The 22,456-nt window shown below is 41.9% G+C and overlaps 1 protein-coding gene across 6 annotated transcripts in view; it reads right to left on the reverse strand.

Annotated features, from left to right (window-relative positions):
* The window catches only part of FLT3 (fms related receptor tyrosine kinase 3), a 150,275-nt gene that overhangs the window by 80,697 nt on the left and 47,122 nt on the right, over positions 1-22,456 (reverse strand). For 5 of the 6 annotated variants that reach the window (XR_008481780.2, XM_054256730.2, XM_035302422.3 and 2 more), the window contains one exon: positions 1,501-1,622. Coding sequence is in view for 5 of the 6 variants with exons in the window: in XM_054256730.2 (XP_054112705.1) it covers positions 1,501-1,622 (122 nt within the window). In the remaining variant the exon portion in view is untranslated. Of the gene's footprint in view, positions 1-1,500; positions 1,623-7,339; positions 7,450-22,456 lie in introns of all 6 variants that reach the window. The other variant, XM_035302424.3, reaches the window with a different exon arrangement.

Raw genomic sequence — 22,456 nt, forward strand, 5'->3', positions numbered from 1 at the left:
GTCAACATGGTGAAACCCCGTCTCTACTAAAAATACAAAAAATTAGCTGAGCATGGTGGCACGTGCCTGTAATCCCAGCTACAGGCTGGGGCAGGAGAATTGCCTGAACCCAGGAGGCCAAGGTTGCGGTGAGCCGAGATCACACCATTGCACTCCAGCCTGGGTAACAAGAGCGAAACTCAGTCTCAAAAAAAAAAAAAAAAGATATTACTGTGATTATGAGGGAGTTAACTAAGAGGGCTTGAATTAGGGAAGTGGCAGTGAGACTAGAGAATATGAGATGATTATATGAGAACTACTGAAGGGAGTCGACAACACTTGGTAACTGACTGAACGTGAAAGTAGTAGAAAGAAAGTAGTCCAACATGATGCTGAGCTTCAAAGCCTGAGGACTAGACAGGGGCATGAATAGAAATCAGTTAATACAAGAATAAGGGCAGGCTTGGGGAAATAGAAATGAAATAAAATAAATGATATAGGTGAATTTTGACACGCAAATGGAAAATCTACCTACAATACTGGGGGCAGCTGGAAGTGAGAAATTCAGGCTTGGGAGAAAAGCCTGGATTCTCTTTAAGGAGAAAATAAAATACAGTCAGCCCTCTGTAACCATGGGTTCTGCATCCGAGGATACAACCAACCACAGATTGAAAACATCTCCCCCAAAAATGGGGTTGCATCTGTACTGAATATGTACCGACTTTTTCCCTTGTCATTATTCCCTAAACAATAGGTATAGCAACTATTCACACAGTTGTTTAGGTATTATAAAGCATTTACATTGAATTAGGTATTATAAGTAACATAGAGATAACTTTAAAAGTATATGGAAGGGTCAGGCCTGGTGGCTCAGGACTGTAATCCCAGCACTTTGGGAGGCTTAGGTGTGAGGATCAATTGAGCCCAGGAGTTCAAGATTAGCCTGGGCAACAGAGTGGGACTCTGTCTCTGGGAAAAAAAAAAAAAAAGCTAGGTGTGGTGTCTGTCATGTGCCTTTAGGGCCAGCTAGTCGGGAGGCCAAAGTGGGAGGACTGCTTGAGCCTGAGAGGTTGAGGCTGCAGTGAGCCGTGATCATGCCACTACACTCCAGCCTGGTGTACAGAATGCAACCCCATCTCAAAAATACATAGAATGTGCATAGGTTACATGCAAATACTGAGCCATTTTATATCAGGGACTTGAATACCTATGGATTTTGGTATTAGTGGGAGTCTTGGAACCAATCCTCCCTGTATACCAATGGACGACTCTACTCATTACTTCTTCACTCTGGTTATCAATCAGTATCCTTCCTAAATCCTCATACGAAGAATATGGTTCTTAAAGAAATGGAATGCCAGGGAGCTAGGAGTATAGATGCTCTATCGGTACCAGGTGTGAGGACATTATACACTTAAATACATAAAGAGAAGCCCATTGAGCCATGGTGGACTTCAATAACTTACAAATTATGGTCTCTAGGGAAAAGCAGCTAAAGGTATAATTTTAATGTTACTTTACCATGGGATATGATGATGACTTCCCCACTGATGAATCATTGTTCTTATGATTGATTAAAACACACTTGATCACAGGCAGATCTTGATTTGTAATAGTCCCAAATATCATTGCAGAGAAAACAACTGTAAAACAAAATAAAAATGATAATATTGATACCTGCACACCTTAAAAGAAAACATGTATTTACCTTACAACCAAACAACAAAACAAAACGTAATCAGGGGAAATTGGCCACTATGAAAGTATGTAGGAAATTCGATTTTATGCAAGTTTAGTCTACTTTAAATCAGGAGGTACTTAGAGCAGGGCTGTCCAATAAACAGACTGCGTGATAGAAATGTTCTATACCTGTGTGTAGTCACTGACTACATGTGGCTCTTAAGCTTTTGAAATGAGGCTAGTTTGGCTGAGTGTGGTGGCTCACACCTGTAATCCCATCACTTTGGGAGGCTGAGGCAGGCAGATCACCTTAGGTCAGGAGTTCGAGAACAGCCTGGCCAACATGGCGAAACCTCGTCGCTAATAAAAATACAAAATTAGCCAGGCATGGTGGTGCATGCCTGTAATCCCAGCTACTCAGGAGGCTGAGGCAGGAGAATCGCCTGAACCCAGGAGGCAGAGGTTGCAGTGAGCAGAGATCATGCCATTGCACTCCAGCCTGGGCAACAAGAGCGAAACTCTTCTCAAAAAATAAAAACGAAAATTAAAAAATAAAAAAAGGCTAGTTTGACTGAGGACATGATTATTTGTATACATGATATTCTTTTCACTTTGGCCACCCAAAGTGCTGGGATTACAGGTGTGAACCACTGTACCCAGCCAGGATCTATTCTCTTAACAAATTTGCTTATCTCTTTAAAAGTATTTTTTGGCTGGGTGTGGTGGCTCATGTCTGTAATCCAAGCACTTTGGGAGGCTGAGGTGGGCGGATTGCTTGAGGCCAGGAGTTTGAGACCAGACTAGGAAATCCAGTAAAATCGTGTCTCTAAATTTTTTTTTTTTTTTTGGGGGGGTGGGGAGGAAGGCAGGAAGGAAGGGAATAAGGACGGTAGGGAGGAAGGAAGGGATGAAGGAAGGAAGGAAGGGAGGAAGCGGGGAGGGAGGGAGGGAGGGAGGGAAGGGAAGAAAGGAAATCAAGCAATGAAAGAGACATTGCCGACCTGGATCTAGAGGTTTACAAGTTGATTTCTTTTTTTTTGAGAGAAGGAAAGAAAAAAAAAATAATAAGTAAAGGAGAGGAAGAAAGAGGAAGAGAAAGAGGGAGAGTAAATGGAAATATTGCTTTATTTTGAAAAAAATTGGGTATTAATAATGGCCAATCAATGTTTCATTTAAACTTATGGGTAGGTGTGATGTGGTATTGACAAGAATGTATATTTTGTGTATTTGAAGTGGAGAGTTCTATAAATATTTATTAAGTTTACTTGTTCTGGATCTGAGTTCGAGTCCTTGATATCCTTATTAATTTTCTGTCTCATTGAATCTAAGTCTCCTATCTGGGTGTTAGGATCGTTAGCTCTTGTTGTTGCATTGATCCTTTTACCACTATATCTTTGTTGCTTTAAAATCTATTTTATCCGATACAAGAATTGCAACTCCTGCTTTTTATTTATTTATTATTTATTTTTGCTCTCCATTTGGTTGGTAAATCTTTCTCCATCCCTTTGTTTTGAGTCTTTGTGTATCCTTGCATGTGAAACAGGTCTGGATGTAACATGCCGTTGGGTTTTGGCTGTGTCTTTTGATTGGGAATTCAGTCAATTTAAATTTAGGGTTACTGCCACTTGATGTTGACTGGCTGTTTTATCCATTTGTTGGTGTAAATTCTTCTTTATGTTGGTGCTCTTTACTTTTTGGTGTATTTTTAGAAAGGCTAATACTGGTTGTTTCTTTCTGTGTGTAATGCTTCTTTCAGAAGCTCTTGTAAAGCAGGCCTGGTGGTAATAAAATCTCTGAGTTCTTGCTTGTTCATAAAAGATTTTATTTTTCCTTCAGTTGTGAAGCTTAGTTTGGCTGGATATGAAATTCTGGGCTGAAGGTTCTGTTCTTTGAGGATGTTGAATATTGGCCCCCACTCTCTTCTGGCCTGTAGAGTTTCTGCCGAGAGATCTGCTGTAAGTCTGATAGGCTTGCCTTTGTGGGTAATCTGACCTTTCTCTCTGGCTGCCCTTAGTATCTTCTCCTTCGTTTCAACCCTGGTGAATCTAACGATTATGTGCCTTGGGGTTGCTCTTCTTGAGGAATATCTTTGTGGTGTTCTCTGTATTACCTGGGGTTGAATGTTGACCTGCTTTGCTAGTTTAGGAAAATTTTCCTGAATAATATCCTGAAGGGTATTTTCCAGCTTGGATTCATTCTCTCTGTCGCATTCAGGTACACCTATCAAACGTAAATTTGGTCTTTTCACATAGTCCCACATTTCTTGGAGACTTTGCTCATTCCTTTTTATCCTTTTTTCTCTAATCTTTTCTTCATGTTTTATTTCATTAAGTTGGACTTTGACCTCTGATATCCCTTCTTCTGCTTGAACAATTCGAGTGTTTAAACCTGTGCATACTTCTCCGAGTTCCTGTATTGTATTCTTCAGTTCCATTAATTCACTCATACTCCTCTCTAAGTTGTCTATTCTCAATAGGATTTCATCAAATCTTTTTTCAAAGTTCCTAGTTTCTTTATGTTGGGCTACAACATGTTCTTTTAACTCACCGAAGTTTGTTATTATCCATTCCTTGAAGAGTGATTCTGTTATTGGGATGCGCTCGTTCTCCATCAAGCCTGTTCCATTGTTGATGTGGAGCTGTGATCATCTTTAGAGGGAGAGGCGTTCTGATTTTGAGTATTCTCAGCTTTTTTACGGTGGTTTCTTCCCGTCATTGTAAATGTATCCTCCTGTCGTCTTTGAAATTACCAACTTTCAAATTAGGTCTCTTGAGTGGGCGTCCAGGTTGTTAGTTCCCAGGGCCAGAGCAGCGGCGTTAAAACTGATGGTGCTTTTCTGCCCAGGATTCTCCTGTCGGGCTTCCTTCTTGTTTCCGTAGTAGGCGACTCTGCCTTCCCCGGGCTCCAAACCTCGGTCAGAAGGGGAACCGGTCCTGTTTACTCTGCGCCCAGCTGCCGCATCGAGGTGCTGGCGGAACCGCTGCGCCGACCACCAGAGTCGCGCTGGCGACTCGTGTGTTTCCACCACTGGGGGATCTTCTGCTTCGTGAGCGACCAGACTTTGTCTGAAAGTGTGGCGTCCTCTAGTTCTCCGCGCCTTCCCTGAGAGCTGCAATCCCGGGATGTTAGCGATCGGCCATCTTGGATCGTTCTCCAAAATTTTTTTTTTTAATTAACTGGGCATAGTGGTATGCTCCTGTAGTCCCAGCTACTCAGAAGGCTGAGGTAGGAGAGGATCGCTCAGGCATGGGATGTTGAGGCTGCAGTGAGATGTGATTGCACCATTGCAATCCAGTCTCTGGGTGACAGAGTGAGACTTCATCTCTTAAAAAAAAAAAAGGAGTTTTTTACTGTCACCTGAGTGGTCTGTAGATCGTGACAAGAGGTAATATATGTGTTTACCCATCTTTGTAACCTCGTAATCTGAGACAGTCTCAGAAAGTAAGAACTTTTCCTGTTCTATTCTTTAATGTTTTTTTCTCGCATCTTTAAAAAAGTAATTAAAAATTATTTTATAAGTATAACTAGCTTATAATAAATTGTGCACATTAAAAGCATACAATGTAGTGGCCGGGTGCAGTGGCTCACACCTGTAATCCCAGCACTTTGGGAGGCCAAGGCGGGCGGATCACGAGGTCAAGAGATCAAGACCATCCTGGCCATGGTGAAACCCGATCTCTACTAAAATACAAAAATTAGCTGGGCATGGTGGTGCACGCCTGTAGTCCCAGCTATTCAGGAGGCTGAGGCAAGAGAATCCCTTGAACCCAAGAGGCGGAGGTTGCAGTGAGCCGAGATGGTGCCACTGCACTCCAGCCTGGCAACAGAGTAAGACTCCATCTAAAAAACAAAACGTATACAGTTTAGTAAATTTAAACTTATCTATAAAACCATCACCATAATCAGAATAGTGAATTTAAGGCTGCGCATGGTGCTCACGTCTGTAACCCAGCACTTTGGGAAACCAAGTTGGGAGGATCACTTGAGACCAGGACTTAGAGGCCAGGCTGAGAGACAGAGTGAAACCCAATCTATACAAAAATTAGTTTTTAAAACTAATTAAAGTGTGGTGGCACGAGCCTGTAGTCTCAGCTACTTGGGAGGCTGAGGTGGGAGGATAGCTTAAAGCCAGGAGTTTGAAGCTGCAGTGAGCTATGATCACGCCTCTGCATTCCAGCCTGGGCAAAAAGAGCCAGACCCTGTCTCTAAAACAGAAAAACATTTTTTTTTTTTTTTAAAGAAAGCAAACTTATCCATCACTCCCAGGTTTCCTCATAAAGATTTGATATCACGCCCTCCTACCAACCCCATTCCCCTACACCCAAGCCACCTCTGATCTGTTTTCTGTTCACTATAGACTAGTCTGCATTTTCTAAAATTTCACACAAATGGAATCACACAGTATGAACTGTTTTTTTCTAGGATGGGTGGTCTGGCCTCTTTCACTCTGCATTTTTTTAATATTTGTCTATACTGTAGTAGATATCAGTAGTTCATTCATGAATTTCCGAGTAGTAATCTGTTGTATAGATATAAACACAATGTTTTAATCTATTCATCTGTGGACAGACATGGGCTGTTTCCACTTTTGCTCTTACTGATAAAGCTACTATTTATATAAAAATCTTAATATGGATATACACTTTCATTTCTCTTGGGTAAATAATAAGGAGTTGAATGCCTAGGTTATATGGTAGGTGTACCTGTAACTTTTTAAGAAAGTGTCCAACTATTTTCCAAAGATGTTAGAGCTTTTATATTTCCATTCACAGTGTATGGAATTCCAGTTGCATCATACCTTGCTAACACTTGGTATGATGAGACTTAAAAATTTTGGCCTTTCTAATAAGGGTTTTGTATCTCATTGCAGTTTTATTTATTTTTGTTTTTTATTTTCTGAGACAGGGTCTCACTCTGTCACTCAGGTTGGAGTATAATGGCAGCCTCAACCGCCTGGGCTCAAGCCATCCTCCCACCTTAGCTTCCTGAGTAGCTGAGACAACCTGTGCCTACCACCATACTTGGTTAATTTAATTTTTGTTTTTTTTGCCCAGGCTGGTCTTGAACTCCTGGACTTAAATCATCTGCCCATCTTGACCTCCCAAAGTGCTGGGATTACAGGCATGAGCCACTGCACCCAGCCCTCTTTGTGGTTTTAATTTGCATTTTCCTCCTGACTAATGAACACTGAACATCCATTTAGATGATGCCATGACATTCCATAACTCCTTTGGTGGTATATCTGTTCATAGCTTTTGTCCAAATCAAATCATTTAAAAATTATTATTTTATAATTCACAAAAATATATACTCACGGAGTAAAATGTAATGTTTTAATAAATATATACATTGTGGAATGATTAAATCAAGCTAATTAACATATACATCATTGTGGTTTTGATTTCAATTGCCCTACTGATTAGTGATGTTGAGCATTTTTTCATATATTTGTTGGCCATTTGTAAACAAGAAGGTATGTATTTTTCTTTCTTTTTCTGAGATGGGGTCTCACTATGTTGCCCAGGTTGGAATGCAGTGGCTATTCACAGGCATGATCCCATTACTGATCAGCATGGGAGTTTTGACCTCCTCTGTTTCTGATCTGGGCTGGTTCACCCCTCCTTAGGCAACCTAGTGGTCCCCCACTCCCAGGAGGTCACCAGATGGATGCCGAACTTACTGTGGACGCCCGATCAGCATAGCACAGTACAGCCCAGAACTCCTGGGCTCAAGCAATCCTCCCAACTCAGCCTCCTGAGTAGCTGCGACTACAGGCACATGCCACCGCACCTAGTGGTATATATATTTCAAAGTAGTTAGAAAAGAGGACTTGAAATATTCCCAACACATAGAAATGATAAATATTCAAAGTGATGATACCTCAAATACTCTGAGTTGGTGCTTACACATTCTATGCATGTCACAAAACATCATATGCACCCCATAAATATGTAAAATATTGTGTACCAATAAAAAATAGATGCATCACAAGGCTGGTTGCAGTGGTTTACACCTGTACTCTCAGCACTCTGGGAGGCCAAGGCAGGCAGATCACTTGAGATCAGGAGTTCAAGACTAGCCTGGCCAACATGGTGAAACCCCATCTATACTATAAACACAAAAATTAGCCAGACGTAGTAGTGCAAGCCTGTATGTAGTCCCAGCTACTCAAGAGGCTTAGACAGGAGAATCGCTTGAACCTGGGAGGTGGAGGCTGCAGTGAGCTGAGATCGTGCCATTGCACTCCAGCCTGGGCAACAAGAGTGAAACTCCGTCTCAAAAAAGAAAATGGATGCATCACTTCATGTACTTATTTTCTTATACTGAGACATCTAAAATCTACTCTCTTAGCTATTCTCTTTTTATTTATTTATTTATTTATTTATTTTTGAGACGTTGCCTCATTCTGTCACCCAGGCTGGAGTGCAGTGGGGCCATCTTGGCTGACTGCAACCTCTGCCTCCCAGGCTCCAGTGATCCTCCTGCCTCAGCCTCCCGGGTAGCTGGGATTACAGGCATGCACCACCATACTAGGCTAATTTTTTGTATTTTTAGTAGAAATGGGGTTTCACCATGTTGACCAGGCATGTCTCAAACTCCTGACCTCGTGATCCACCCGCCTTAGCCTCCCAAAGTGCTAGGATTATAGGCATGAGCCCCTGCACCTGGCCTCTCTTAGCAACTTTCTCATAAACAATGCATTTTAAAACTATGAGCATTTTGACATTTATTTATTTATTCATCCATCCATGCAATTAACAAACAATGAGTACCTACAATGGCCCCAAAAAGAGGAAATATATTACAAAATATAATCAAATGTTGATGTTTATTTTATTTCATCTTATATAATACATTTGCCTTCTCCAGAGGGACAGAAACAATAGGATACATATATTTCATATATGTATGAAAGGGAATTTATTAGAGAGAATTGGCTCATATAATTACAAAGGCGAAGTCCCAGGACAGGCTGTCTGCAAGCCAGGGAATGAGAAAAGCCAGTAATGTGGCTCAGTACACACCCAAAAGCCTCAAAACCAAGGGAGCCAACAATGCCACCCCCAGTCTGAGGCCAAAGGCCTGAGGGCTCCCAGTGGGCTCTTGGTGCAAGTGACAGAGTCCAGCAGTCAAAGAACCACAGTCTAATGTCCAAAGGCAGGAGGAGAAAAGGCATCCTGCTCCAGAAGGGAGAGAGAAGGCAGTGTTTGTAGCATGAGTGAGGACTGTAATCCCAGCACTTTGGGAGGGCAAGGTGGGAGACTGCTTGAGCCCAAGAGTTCGAGACCTGCTGAGACAACACAGTGAAACTCTGTCTCTACAAAAAATACAAAAATTAGCCAGGCGTGGTAGCATGTATCTGTAGGCCCAGCTTCTCAGGAGGCTGAGGTGGGAGGATCACCTCAGCCTGGGGAGGTCAAGGCTGCAGTGAGCTGTGATAATGCCACTACACTGCAGCTTGGGTGACAGAGTGAGATCCTGTCTCTGGGTGACAGTGTGAGAGGAAGGAAGGAAGGAAGGGAGGGAGGGAGGGAGGGAGGGAGGGAGGGAGGGAGGGAGGGAGGGAGGGAGGGAGGGAGAGAGGGAAAGGAAAAAAGACCGGTTCCTTTTTTTTTTTTTTTTTTTTCTGAGACAGAGTGTTGCTCTGTCACCAGGCGCCAGGCTGGAGTGCAGTGGCGCAATCTCGGCTCACCGCAACCTTCGCCTCCCGGGTTCAAGCAATTCTCCTGCCCCAGCCTCCCGAGTAGCTGGGACTACAGGCATGAGCCACCATGCCCAGCTAATTTTTGTATTTTTAGTAGAGACGAGGTTTCACCATGTTGACCAGGATGGTCTCGATCTCTTGACCTCGTGATCCACCCGCCTTGGCCTCCCAAAGTGCTGGGATTACAGGCGTGAGCCACCGCAACCAGCTATTTGGCTCACAGTTCTGTCATACGTGTGAGAAGCATGATGCTGGCATCTTCTTCTGATGAGGAACTCAGGAACTTCATATTTTAGTCTGTTTTCACCCTGCTAATAAAAACATACCCAACTCTGGGAAGAAAAAGAGGTTTAATTGGACTTACAGCTCCACATGGCTGGGGAGGCCTCAATCATGGTGGGAGGTGAAAGCTACTTCTTACACGGTGGCAGCAAGAGAAAAATTAGAAAGATGCAAAAGCGGAACCCCTGATAAACACATCAGATCTTGTGAGACTTATTCACTATCACAAGAATTGCACAGGAAAGTCCAGCCCCTATGATTCAATTACCTCCCCCGGGTCCCTCCCACAACACATGGGAATTCTGGGAGATACAATTGAAGTTGAGATTTGAGAGGGGACACAGCCAAACCATATCATTCTGCCAGTGGCCCCTCCAAATCTCATGCCCTCACATTTCAAAACCAATCATGCCTTCCCAACAGAACCCCAAAGTCTTAACTCATGTCAGCATTAACCCCAAAGCCCACAGTCCAAAGTCGTATCTGAGATGAGCAAGTCCCTTCCGCCTATAAGCCTGTAAAATCAAAAGCAAGTTAGTTACTTCCTAGATACAATGGTGATACAGGCATTGGGTAAATACAGCCATTCCAATAGGAGAAACTGGCCAAAACAAAGGGGTTACAAGGCCCATGCAAGTCTGAAATCCAGTGGGGCAGTCAAATTTGAAGCTCCAGAATGATTTTGACTCCAGGTCTCACATCCAGGTCATGCTGATACAAGATGGGTTCTGATGGTCTTGGACAGCTCTGCCCGTGTGGCTTTGCAGGGTACAGCCTCCCTCCTGGCTGCTTTCATGGGCTGGCATTGAGTGTCTGCAGCTTTTCTAGGTACACGGTGCAAGCTGTCGGTGGAATGACCTTTCTGAAGTCTGGAAGACAGTGGCCCTCCTCTCACAGCTCCAGTAGGAACTGTCCCAGGAGGAACTCCGTGTGGGGGCTCTGACCCCACATTTCCCCTACGCACTGCCATAGCAGGGGTTCTTCATGGGGGCCCCACCCCTGCAGCAAACTTTTGCCTGTGCATGCAGGCATTTCCTTACGTCTTCTGAAATCTAGGCAGAGGTTCCCAAACCTCAGTTCCCGACTTCTGGGTACCCACAGGCTCAACACCACGTGGAAGCTGCCAAGACTCTGGGCTTCAACCCTCTGAAGCCATGGCCTGAGCTGTACATTGGCATCTTTCAGCCATGGCTGGAACTGCTAGGACACAGGGCACCAAGTCCCTAGGCTGCACACAGCATAGAGACCCTGGGCTCAGCCTACGAAACCACTCTTTTCTCCGGGGTTTCTCTCCAGTTTGTGATGGGAGGGGCTGCTGTGAAGGTCTTTTACATGTTCTGGAGACATTTTCCCCATGGTCTCGGAGATTAACATTAGACTCCTTGCAACTTATGCAGATTTCTGCAGCAGCTTGAATTTTCCCCCCAAAAAGGGGTTTTTCTTTTCTATTGCTTAGTCAGGCTGTAAATTTTCCCAACTTTTATGCTCTGCTTCCCTTATAAAACTTAATGCCTTTAAAAGTACCCAAGTCATCTCTTTTTTTTTTTTGAGACGGAGTTTCGCTCTTGTTACCCAGGCTGGAGTGCAATGGCGGGATCTCGGCTCACCGCAACCTCCGCCTCCTGAGTTCAGGCAATTCTCCTGCCTCAGCCCCCTGAGTAGCTGGGATTACAGGCACGCACCACCATGCCCAGCTAATTTTTGTATTTTTAGTAGAGATGGGGTTTCACCATGTTGACCAGGATAGTCTCGATCTCTTGACCTCGTGATCCACCCGCCTGGGCCTCCCAAAGTGCTGGGATTATAGGCGTGAGCCACTGCACCCAGTCCCCAAGTCATCTCTTGAATGCTTTGCTGCTTAGAAATTTCTTCTGCCAGATACCCTAAATCATCTTTCTCAAGTTCTGAGCTCCACAAATCTCTAGAGCAGAGGCAAAATGCTGCCAGTCTCTGCTAAAACATAACAAGAGTTGTCACCTTTGCTCCAGTTCTCAACAAGTTTCTCATCTCCATCGGAGACCACCTCAGCCTGGACCTTATTGTTCATTATTGTTCATATCACTATCAGCATTTTTGTCAAAGCCATTCAACAAGTCTCTAGGAGGTTCCAAAACTTTCCCACATTTTCTATCTTCTTCTGAATCCTCCAAACTGTTCCAACTTCTGCCTGTTACCCAGTTCCAAAGTCGCTTCCACATTTTCAGATATCTTTTCAGCAACACCCCATTCTACTGGTACCACTTTACTGTATTAGTTCGTTTTCACACTGCTAATAAAAATATACCCAAGACTGGGAAGAAAAAGAGGCTTAATTGGACCTATAGTTCCACATGGCTGGGGAGATTTCAGAATCATGGTGGGAGGCAAAAGGTACTTCTTACATGGAGGTGGTTTTTCTCTTCTTACAAGAGAAAAACGAGGAAGAAGTAAAAGCGAAAACTCCTGATAAACCCATCAGATTTTGTGAGACTTATTCACTATCATGAGAATAACATGGGAAAGACCAGCCCCATGATTCAATTACCTCCCCCTAGGTCCTTCGCACAACACATGGGAATTCTGGAGGATACAATTCAAGTTGAGATTTGGGTGGGGACACAGAAAAACCGTATCACTTCCACTCGTGACAGAAGTCAAAGGGGAGCAGACATCGCATGGTGAGAAAGGGAGGAAGAGAGAAAAGGCGAATGCCAGGCTTGTTTTCACAGTCAGGTCTTGTAGGAACTAATAGAATGAGAACTCACTCTTTCCCACAGGATGACATCAAGTCATTCATGAGGGGTCCACCTCCAGGACCCAAACAACTCCCACTAGGCTCCATCTAAAACGTTAGGGATCTGGCTGGGTGTGGTGGCTCATGCCTGTAATCCTAGCACTTGGGAGCACAAGACAGAGAGGATAAATTACCTGAGGTCAGGAGTTTGAGACCAGCCCGTCCAACATGTTGAAACCCCATCTCTACTAAAAATACAAAAATTAGCTGGGCATTGTGGTACATGCCTGCAATCCTAGCTACTTGGGAGGCTGAGGCACCAGAATCACTTGAGCACAGGAGGTGGAGGCTGCAGTTAGTGGAGATCGTACCACTGCACTCCAGCCTGAGTGAGAGAGAGAGAGGCTCTGCCTCAAAAACTAACTAAATAAATAAAACATTAGGGGTCAAATTTCAACATGAGATTTGGAGCAAAAAATATCCAAACTATATCAGCATTTTTTTTTTTTTTAAAGATGGGGTTTCACCATGTTGGTCAGGCTGGTCTTGAACTCCCGACCTCAGGTCATCTGCCCGCCTTGGCCTCCAAAGTGCTTGGATTACAGGCGTGAGTCACCACACCCGGACTTATCAACATTATTAACAGCTACAGTCATCATGCTGTACAAGAGATATCCAGAACTTATTCCTCCTAACTGAAACGTTGTATTATTGAGTTTTGAGAGTTTAAAATTATATATATTCTGGATATAAGTCCTTTGTCACTTATGTAATTGCCAAATATTTTCTGCCAGTCTGTGGCTTGTTTTTAGAAGATCAGAAATTTTTAATCTTGAAGATGTCCAATTTTATCAATTTTTCTTTTATGGATCATGCTTTTGGCCTTGTATCTAAAAAAATCTTCACCTAATCTCAAATCAGAAAGGTTTTCTCCTAGAAGTCATATAGTTTTGTGTTTTACATTTAGGTCTATAATCTATTTTGAGTTAACTTTTCATACTTCATGACATATGGATCAAAGTTTTGCATATGAATATGCCATTGTTCCAGTACCATTTGTTGAAAGACTGATTTCTCCATTGAATTACCTTTACAACTTTATAAAAAATAAATTGACCGTATATTTTTGGTCAATTTCTAGATCGCTAATTGCTGTACTGTTCCATTAATCTGTTTGTCTACCTGGAGGCCAATTCCCCATTGTCTTGGTTGCTACTGTTTTATAATAAGCCTTGGAATCTACTATAAATTCTCTAATTTTGTTCTTCTTTGGAGTTGTATCAGATATTCTAGCTCTGTTGCATTTCCATATGAATTTTAGAATCAGTTTGTCAATTTCTGCAAAAAAGTCTACAGGGATTTTAAAAGGAATTTCATTGAATTGCTAGATCAATTTGGGCAAAACAGACATTATAACAATATTGAGTTTTCTAATACATAAACATGGCATATCATTCCTTTTAATTGGATCTTATTTAATTTCTCTTACCAACGTTTTATAGTTTTCAGTATGGATCTTGTCCCTCTTTCTCCCTGTTTGATGTTTTCGGACACTATTTTGGTTTTTTTCCCTTCAATTTGATTGTTAGTTGCTAGGATACAGAAAGACAATTTTTTTCCACATCCTGCAAACTTAACAGAACTCACTTATTAGTTGTAGTGACTTTTTGCAGGTTCTATAGAATTTTCTACACAAGTTATCAGGTTGTCTGCAAATAAAGAGTTTTACATCATCCTTTTCAATCTGGATGCCTTTCATTTTTTTTTCTTGTCTTAATACATTGGCTAGAATCTCCAGCATAAAGCTGAATTTAAAAAGTGAGAGTAGATATCCTTATCTTGTTTCTGATCCTAGGAAAAATATTTGTTATTTTACTATTAAGTATAATGTTAGCTATTGGATTTTCACAGATACTCTTAATTATAGTTTGAGGAAGATAAGTTCTTTTCTCTTTTATGATTTTTTTTTTCAGATAGTCTTGCTCTGTCACCCAGGCTGGAGTGCAGTGGTGCGATATAGGTTCACTGCAACCCCTGCCTCCTGGGTTCAAGTGATTCTCATGCCTTAGCCTCCAAGTAGCTGGGATTTCAGGCACCTGCCACCATGCCCGGCTAATGTTTAATAGAGACATGGTTTCACCATGTTGGCCAGGTTGGTCTTGAATTCCTGACCTCAGATGATCTGCCTACCTCGCCCTCCCAAAGGACTAGAATTACAGGCATGACCACCACGCCTGGCCTACTTTGATTCTTACAGGCAAGGTCTTGCTCTGTCACCCAAGCTTGAGTGCCGTGGGATTATCATAGCTCACTCCAACTCTGAACTCCTGGGCTCAAACAGTTTTCCCACCTAAGCTGCTCAAGTACCTAGGACTATGGGCACATGCCACCACACTCAGCTAATTTTTTTAAAAATTGTTTAAATTTTTGTAGAGATGGGGTCTTGCTATATTGCCAAGGCTGGTCTCAAACACCAGTCCTCAAGCAATCCCCCAGCCCCATCCCGCAAATCACTGGAATTATAGGCATGAGCCACTGTGCCCTGCCTTTTATTTTTTATTCTTATTTTTATTATTTCTGCTGCCCACTCCAGGAGGATCTTTTTTTTTTTTTAGACATGGTCTCACTGTGTCACCTAGGCTGGAGTGCTGTGGTGTGAACTTGGCTCACTGCAACCTCCACCTCCCATGCTCAAGGGATTCTCCAACCTCACCCACCCAAGTAGCTGGGACTACAGGCAGGAGCCACGATGCCCAGCTAATTTTTGTATTTTTTGTAAAGACAAGGTTTTGCCATGTTCCCCAGCCTGGTCTTGATCTCCTGAGCTCAGGCAATCCTTTACACCTCAGCCTCTCAAAGTGCTGGGATTACAGGCATGATCCACCACATGCCCAGCTGAATCACTTCTATGCCTAGTTTGCTAAGATGTTTTTATCAGTAATGGATGTTGAACTTTGTCAAATGTTTTGCCTGTATATGTTGAGATGATCAGATAGATTTTGTTTTGTTCTTATTTTTTTCTTTAGTAATAATTTCCTTTTTAGTCTGTAAATATATTGATTGATTTTCAAATGTTAACCACACTTGCATTCCTGGAATAAGCGTCAGCTGGACATCATCTATTATCTTCTTTATATATCATTGAATTCAATTTGTTAAAATATTACTAAGGATTGTTACGTTTACATCATAGCAGTTACTGATCTATACTCTTCTTTTAAGCTTCTTCTGGTTTTGGTATTAGAGTAATGCTGGCTTCATAGAATGAGTTGAGAAGTGTCACCTCTTCAGTTTTCTGGAAGAGTCTCTATAGAATTGGTTTTATTTCTTCTTTAAATGTTCGGTGGATTTCCCAGTGAGAGTCATCTGCTCCAATTGCTTTATTATAGCATTACTTAGGCTATCAATTATTCTTGAATGAGCATTCGTAGTACGTCTTTTAAATTTTTTCCATTAATCAAAGTTGTCAAATTATAGGTATAAAGTTGTTAGTAATATTTCCATATTAACCTTTTAATATCTGTAGATTATATAGTAATACTACGTTCACTCCTGATATTGGCAATTTGTGTCTTCTCTTTTTTTCTGATCAGTTTGGCTAGAGGTTTACTAATTTTATTGATCTTTTATTGTTTTTAGTTGCACCAATTTTCTCTAATTTTTTTCTCTCTTTTCTTTTTATTTTATTTTTCACTCTGATGATTATTACTGTCTTTCCTTGCTTTTGCTTACTTTTTCTTCTTCTTTTTTTTTTTAAAGAAATGGTGTTTTGCTGTGTTACCTTGGCTGGACTTGAACCCTTGGGCTCAAATGATCCTCCCAGGTCAGCCTCCCAACTAGCAAGGCCTACAGCCATAGGCCACCATGCCTCACTACTTGTTTTTTGTTTTTGTTTTTTTGAGAGATGAAGTCTTGCTATGTTACCCAGGCTGGTCTAGAACTCTTGGCCTCAAGTGATCTTCCCACTTCAGCCTCCAAAAATGCTGGGATTATAGGCACAAGCTACTGAAATGGCCTCTTTCTGTTATTAATTTTAATTAATTAATTGTATTTATTTATTTTACAAAAATGTCCTGCATGCATTAATTTGGTTTGTTTGTTTTTTGTTTTGAGTCTCACTCATCACCCAGGGTGGACAGCAGTGGTGTGATCACAGCACACTGCCATCTCAAATTCCCTGGGCTCAGGTGATCCTCTCACCTCAGCCTCCTGAGTAGCTGGGAGTACAGGCAAAGGCCATGAACCTGGCTAATTATTTTTCCTATTTTTGCAGAGATGGGGTTTTGTCATGTTGCCCAGGCTGAAATTTTAATTTAGTGCCACTGTAGTCAGAAGACAAGCTTTGTATGTCTTGAATCTTTAAAAATTTACTGAAACTTGTTTTATGGTTCAGAATATACCTTCGTAAGTGTGCACTTGAAAAGATGTGCAGGCCAGGTCGGTAGCTCACACCTGTAATCCCAGCACTTTGGGAGGCTGAGATGGGTGGATGACCTGAGATCAGGAGTTCAGGACCAGCCTGGCCAACATAGTGAAGCCCTGTTTCTATCAAAAATACAAAAGATTAGCGGAGCATAGTGGTGTATGCATATAGTCCCAGCTACTCGGGAGGCTGAGGCAGAAGAATCGCTTGAGCCCAGGAGAGGGGGTTATAGTGAGAAAAGATTGAGCCACTGCACTCCAGCCTGGGCAACAGAGTGAGACTCTGTCTCAAAAAAAAAAAAAAGAAAAGGAAAGAAAAAAGATGTGCATTTGACTATTGTGACTATCATTAAGTGGAATGTTCCGTAAATGTGATTAGGTCTGTTGCTTGACAATGCTGTTCAAGTCTTCAATAACCTACTTATTTCTTCGTCCTTGTTCTATCAATTATTGAAAGAGAAGTGTCATATACTTTGGATATAATTGTGTATTTGTTGATTTCTCCTTGCAGTTCAATCAGATTTTGCCCCATGTATTTGCAAGTTCTGTTATGAGATGCATACATGTTTAGGATTTTTATGTCCTTTTGATGAATCAAGCCTTATAGCATTATGAAATGGCTCTTTGTCTTAACAATATTCTTTTCTCTGAAATGTACTTTGTTTAGCATTATTATTAACTCTCTGGCTCTCTTTCGATTAGTGTTAGAATGGGATTTTTTCCCCCATTCATTTGCTTTTAACCTATTTGTGTCTTCATATTCAGGACTAGAGCTGGACATGGTGGCTCACACCTGTAATCCAGCGCTTTGGGAGGCCAACATGGGCAGACCACTTGAGCCAGGAGTCTGAGACCAGTCTGGGCAACGTGGCAAGACCCCTTCTTTAAATAAAAAATTAAACTTAAAAAACACATCCAGGACTGGTTTCATTTAGGATGCATACAGTTGGGTCTTACTTTTTTTCTTTGGCCAAATCTGAAACTTCTGCCTTTTAATTATGATATTTACATCATTTTAATTTACAGAAAGTATTGACATGATTAGATTTAAATCTACTGTATTGTTCTTTGTTTTCCATTTGTCTCATCTGTTTTCATTCCCTTGTTCTCTTTTTTCTGCCTCCTTTGGGAATAACTGAGCTCTTTTTAAAATTATTCCACTTTATTTCCTGTTGTGGATTATTACCTATAATGCTTTGTTTTGTTTTAGTAGTTGCTTTAAGGTTCATAGTATACATGTTTACCATAACACAGTCTACCTTTAACTGATGTTAAATGTTAATTCATAGCTAATACAAGAACCTTATACTGGCATATTTCCATTTCATTTGTGGTATTGCTGTCAGGCTTTGCGGTATTGCTGACATGCACTGTACTTCTATGTAAGTTATAAACCCTACAAGACATTATTATTATTATTGCTTTAAACAGTCAATTGTCGGCCGGGTATGGTGGCTTACACCTGTAATCCCAGCATTTTGGGAGGCCAAGGCAGGCAGAATATCTAGGGTCGGGAGTTCAAGACCAGCCTGACCAACATGGAGTAACTCTGTCTTTACTAAGAATACAAAAAATTAGCCGGGCATGGTGGCACATGCCTGTAATCCCAGCTCAGGAGGCTGAGGCAGGAGAATCGCTTGAACCTAGGAGGCAGGGGTTGCAGTGAGTCAAGATCCTGCCATCGCACTCCAGCCTGGGCAATGAGAGTGAAACTCCATCTCAAAAATAAAATAAAATAAAATAGTCAATTGTCTTTTAAAGGGATTTAAACAATAAGGAAAAAGTCTGTACTTACTCAAGTAGTTATCATTCCCACTATTTTCTGTTCCTTTGTGTGAATCCAGATTTTTTTTTTTTTTAAATAAGACGGGTCTCACCATGTTTGTCAGGCTGGTCTTGAACTTCCGACCTCAGGTAATCCGCCTGCCTTGGCCTCCAAAGTGCTTGGATTACAGGCATAAGCCACCACGCCCGGCCCAGATTTTCATTTCGTATTATTTTCCTTATGTCTGAAGAACGTGTGTGTGTGTGTGTGTGTGTGTGTGTGTGTGTGTTTGAGGAGTTTGCTTTGTTGCCTACGCTGAAGTGCAATGGCGAAATCTCTGCTCACTTCAACCTCTGCCTCCCAGGTTCAAGCAATATTCCTGCCTCAGCCTCCCAAGTAATTGGGATTACAAGCTTGCACCATTAAATCCAGCTAATTTTTGTATTTTTAGTAGAGATGGGGTTCCACCATATTGGCCAGGCTGGTCTTGAACTCCTAACCTCAAGGGATCCGCCCACCTCAGCCTCCCAAAGTGCTGGGATTGGAGGCATGAACCACCCTGCCCAGCTGTCTCAAGAACTTTCTTTAACAGTTCTATTGTGCCAGTCTGGTAGTGACTGTTTCTTTCAGTTTTTGTACATCTGAAAAACCATTTGTTTCTCTTCATTTTTGAGAATTTTTTTTTAAAAATAGAGAACTACAAATTTATATTATTAGTTTTGCTCTGTTACCCAGGTTGAAGTGTGGTGGCATGATCAAGCTCACTGCAGCCTTGAACTCCCGGCTTTTAACAATCCTCCCACCTCAGCCTCTGCTTTGACTGCAAGGTCACACCACCATGCCTGGCTAATTCTTTTATTTATTTATTTATTTATTTATTTTGTAGAGACAATGTCTTGCTATGTTGCCCAGGCTGGTCTTGAACGCCTGGCTTCAAGAAATCCTTGTGCCTCAGCCTCCCCAGGCATTCTTCAGTTGTTTTTGTTTTGTTTTGTTTTTGAGATGAAGTTTCACTCTGTCACCAGGGCTGGAGTGCAGTGGTGTGATCTCTGCTCAGTGCAACCTCAACCTCCCGGGCTCAAGTGATTCTCCTGCCTCAGCCTCCCAAGTAGCTGGAATTAGAGGCGCCCACCACTACACCCAGCTAATTTTCTGTATTTTCAGTAGAGATGGGGTTTCACCATGTTGGCCAGGCTGGTCTCAAACTCCTGACCTCGTGATTCACCCTCCTCAGCCTCCCAAAGTGCTAGGTTTACAGGCGTGAGTCACCGCACCTGGTCCATTCTGCAGTTCTTAAAAGATGCGGTGTTTCTTCACTCTCTTGAGACTTACCTCATTCATGACAAGAAGTCTGCCATATGAATGTATCTTTTCTCCCTGGATGCTTTTAAGATTTTCTCTTAGTCTCTGACTTTAACAAATTTCATTATAATGGGCCTTTTGCAGTCTTCACAAGTCAGGTGCTTGAGTTTCACTGGGCTTCCTGAACCTATAGGTTTATCATTTTTATCCGATTTTGACAATTTTCCCCCATTATTTTCCAAATATCTTTTCTGTCATCTTCCTTTCCCCCATTCTCTACTTTAGGGACTCTAATTACATGTCTATCTGACTGCCTGCAGTTCTGCATCTCCCTAATTCTCTGTTCATGTTATTTGGTCTTTTTTCTCTGTTCATTTTGTATAGTTTCTATTGCTACGCCTCCAAGTCCACTAATCTTTTCTCCTGAGACGTTTAATCTGTTACTAATCCTCTCCAATGTAGTTGAGTTTTCATCCTTAGAAGTTCAATTTGGATAATTTGTTATATTTACTATGTAAGTCTCTGCTTAATCTGCACAACTTTACTCATTCAGAAATACATAGAATACGGTTACAATCACCGTTTTAACTTTCTTGCCTACTAATTCCACATTTGGTGTCATTTCTGGGTCCCTTTGAGTGACTGATTTTTCTCCTTATTATGAGTTAAATTTTTCTTATTCTTTGTTTGTCTAGTAAGTTTATAATTGGGTGTCAAACATTGTGAATTTTACCTGGCGCCAGATGTTTCTGTCTTCTGTTGAATAGTCTTGAACTTTTTTCTGGGATACAATTAAATTTATAGTAAACACTTTGTTCTTTCATGTCTTGCATTTAAGCTGGGTTAGGTGGGATCAGAGCAGTGTTCCGTCTAGAGTTAATTTTTTTCCGTTAATGGACTTCACCAAAATGAAAAACTTTTGCTCCTCAGAAAACATTCTCTTTTTTTTTTTTTTGAGATGGAGTCTCACTCTGTCGCCCAGGCTGGAGTGCAGTGGCACAGTCTTGGCTTACTGTAACCTTGGCCTGCCAGGTTCAAGCAATTCTCATGCCTCAGCGTCCTGAGTAGCTGGAATAACAGGTGCACACCACCATGCCTGGTTAATTTTTATATTTTTCATAGAGGCAGGTTTTCACCATGTTAGCCAGGCTGGTCTCAAACTCCTGACCTCAGGTGATCTTCCTGCCTTGGCCTCCCAAAGTGCTGGTATTACAGACGTGAGCCACTGCACCAGGCCAGAAAACATTTTTTTTTTGAGATGGAGTCTCACTATGTTGCCTGAGTACAATGTCACCATCCTGGTTCACTGCAACCTCCGCCTCCCACATTCAGGCGATTCTCCTGCCTCAGCCTTCTGAGTAGCTTGGATTAAAAGCACCCACCACTACACCCAGCTAGTTTTTTGTATTTTTTTTTTTTTTTGAGATGAAGTTTTGCTCTTGTTACCCAGGCTGGAGTGCAATGGCACAATCTCGGCTCACCGCAACCTCCGTCTCCTGGGTTCAAGCAATTCTCCTGCCTCAGCCTCCCGAGTAGCTGGGACAACAGGCTCGCGCCACCATGCCCAGCTATTTTTTAGTAGAGACAGGGTTTCACCTTGTTGACCAGGATGGTCTCGATCTCTTGACCTCGTGATCCACCTGCCTCGGCCTCCCAAAGTGCTGGGTTTATAAGCGTGAGCCACCACGCCCGGCCGAATTTTTTGTATTTTTAATAGAGACGGGATTTCACCATGTTGGCCAGGCTGGTCTTGAACTCCTAACCTCAAGTGATCCACCTACCTCAGTCTCCCAAAATGTTGGCGTTACAGGTGTTAACCACAGCACCAGGCCTAGAAAACATTCTTAAAAAATGAAAAGACAACCAGGCGCAGTGGCTCACACCTGTAATCCCAGCATTTTGGGAGACCAAGACGGGTGGATCACTGGAGGTCAGGAGTTCGAGACCAGCCTGGCCAACATGGTGAAAACTTGTCTCTACTAAAAACACAAAAATTAGCTGCACATGATGCCACACGCCTATAATCCCTGCTACTCAGGAGGTTGAGGCAGGAAAATTGCTTGAACCCAGGAGGTGCAGGTTGCAGTGAGCCAAGACTTAGAGTGCAGTGCACTCTAGCCTGGACGACAGAGCGAAACCCTATCTCAAAAAAAAAAAAAGAAAAAAGAAAAAGAAAAAAAATAAGAAAAGACAATCCACAGACTGGAGAAAACATTTGGATGATATGTGTGTGAAAAAAGACTTGTATCCATAATACCCAAAGAGCCCTAATAATAATAAAACAAACAATCCAATTTTAAAAATGGGCAAAAGATTTTAGGAGACACTTCAAACGAAATATAAGATGACAATTAAACACACGAAAAGATGCTTAACACCGTTAGTTATTAGGGAAATGCAAATTTAAGCCACAGTAACACATTGCTACACCCCTATTAGAATGGTTGAAAACAAATACCAAAACACTGACAATACCACCTGCTGACGATGACCTTGAGCAAACACAATTCTCACACGTTGTTGGGGTAAATGACAAATGATACAATCACTTTGAAAAACAGTTCGGCAGTTTCTCATGAAGTTAAACATTCACTTAGCATGCAGTACA

Source organism: Callithrix jacchus, chromosome 5 (assembly GCF_049354715.1).
Source record: "Callithrix jacchus isolate 240 chromosome 5, calJac240_pri, whole genome shotgun sequence".
NCBI lineage: Eukaryota > Metazoa > Chordata > Mammalia > Primates > Cebidae > Callithrix > Callithrix jacchus.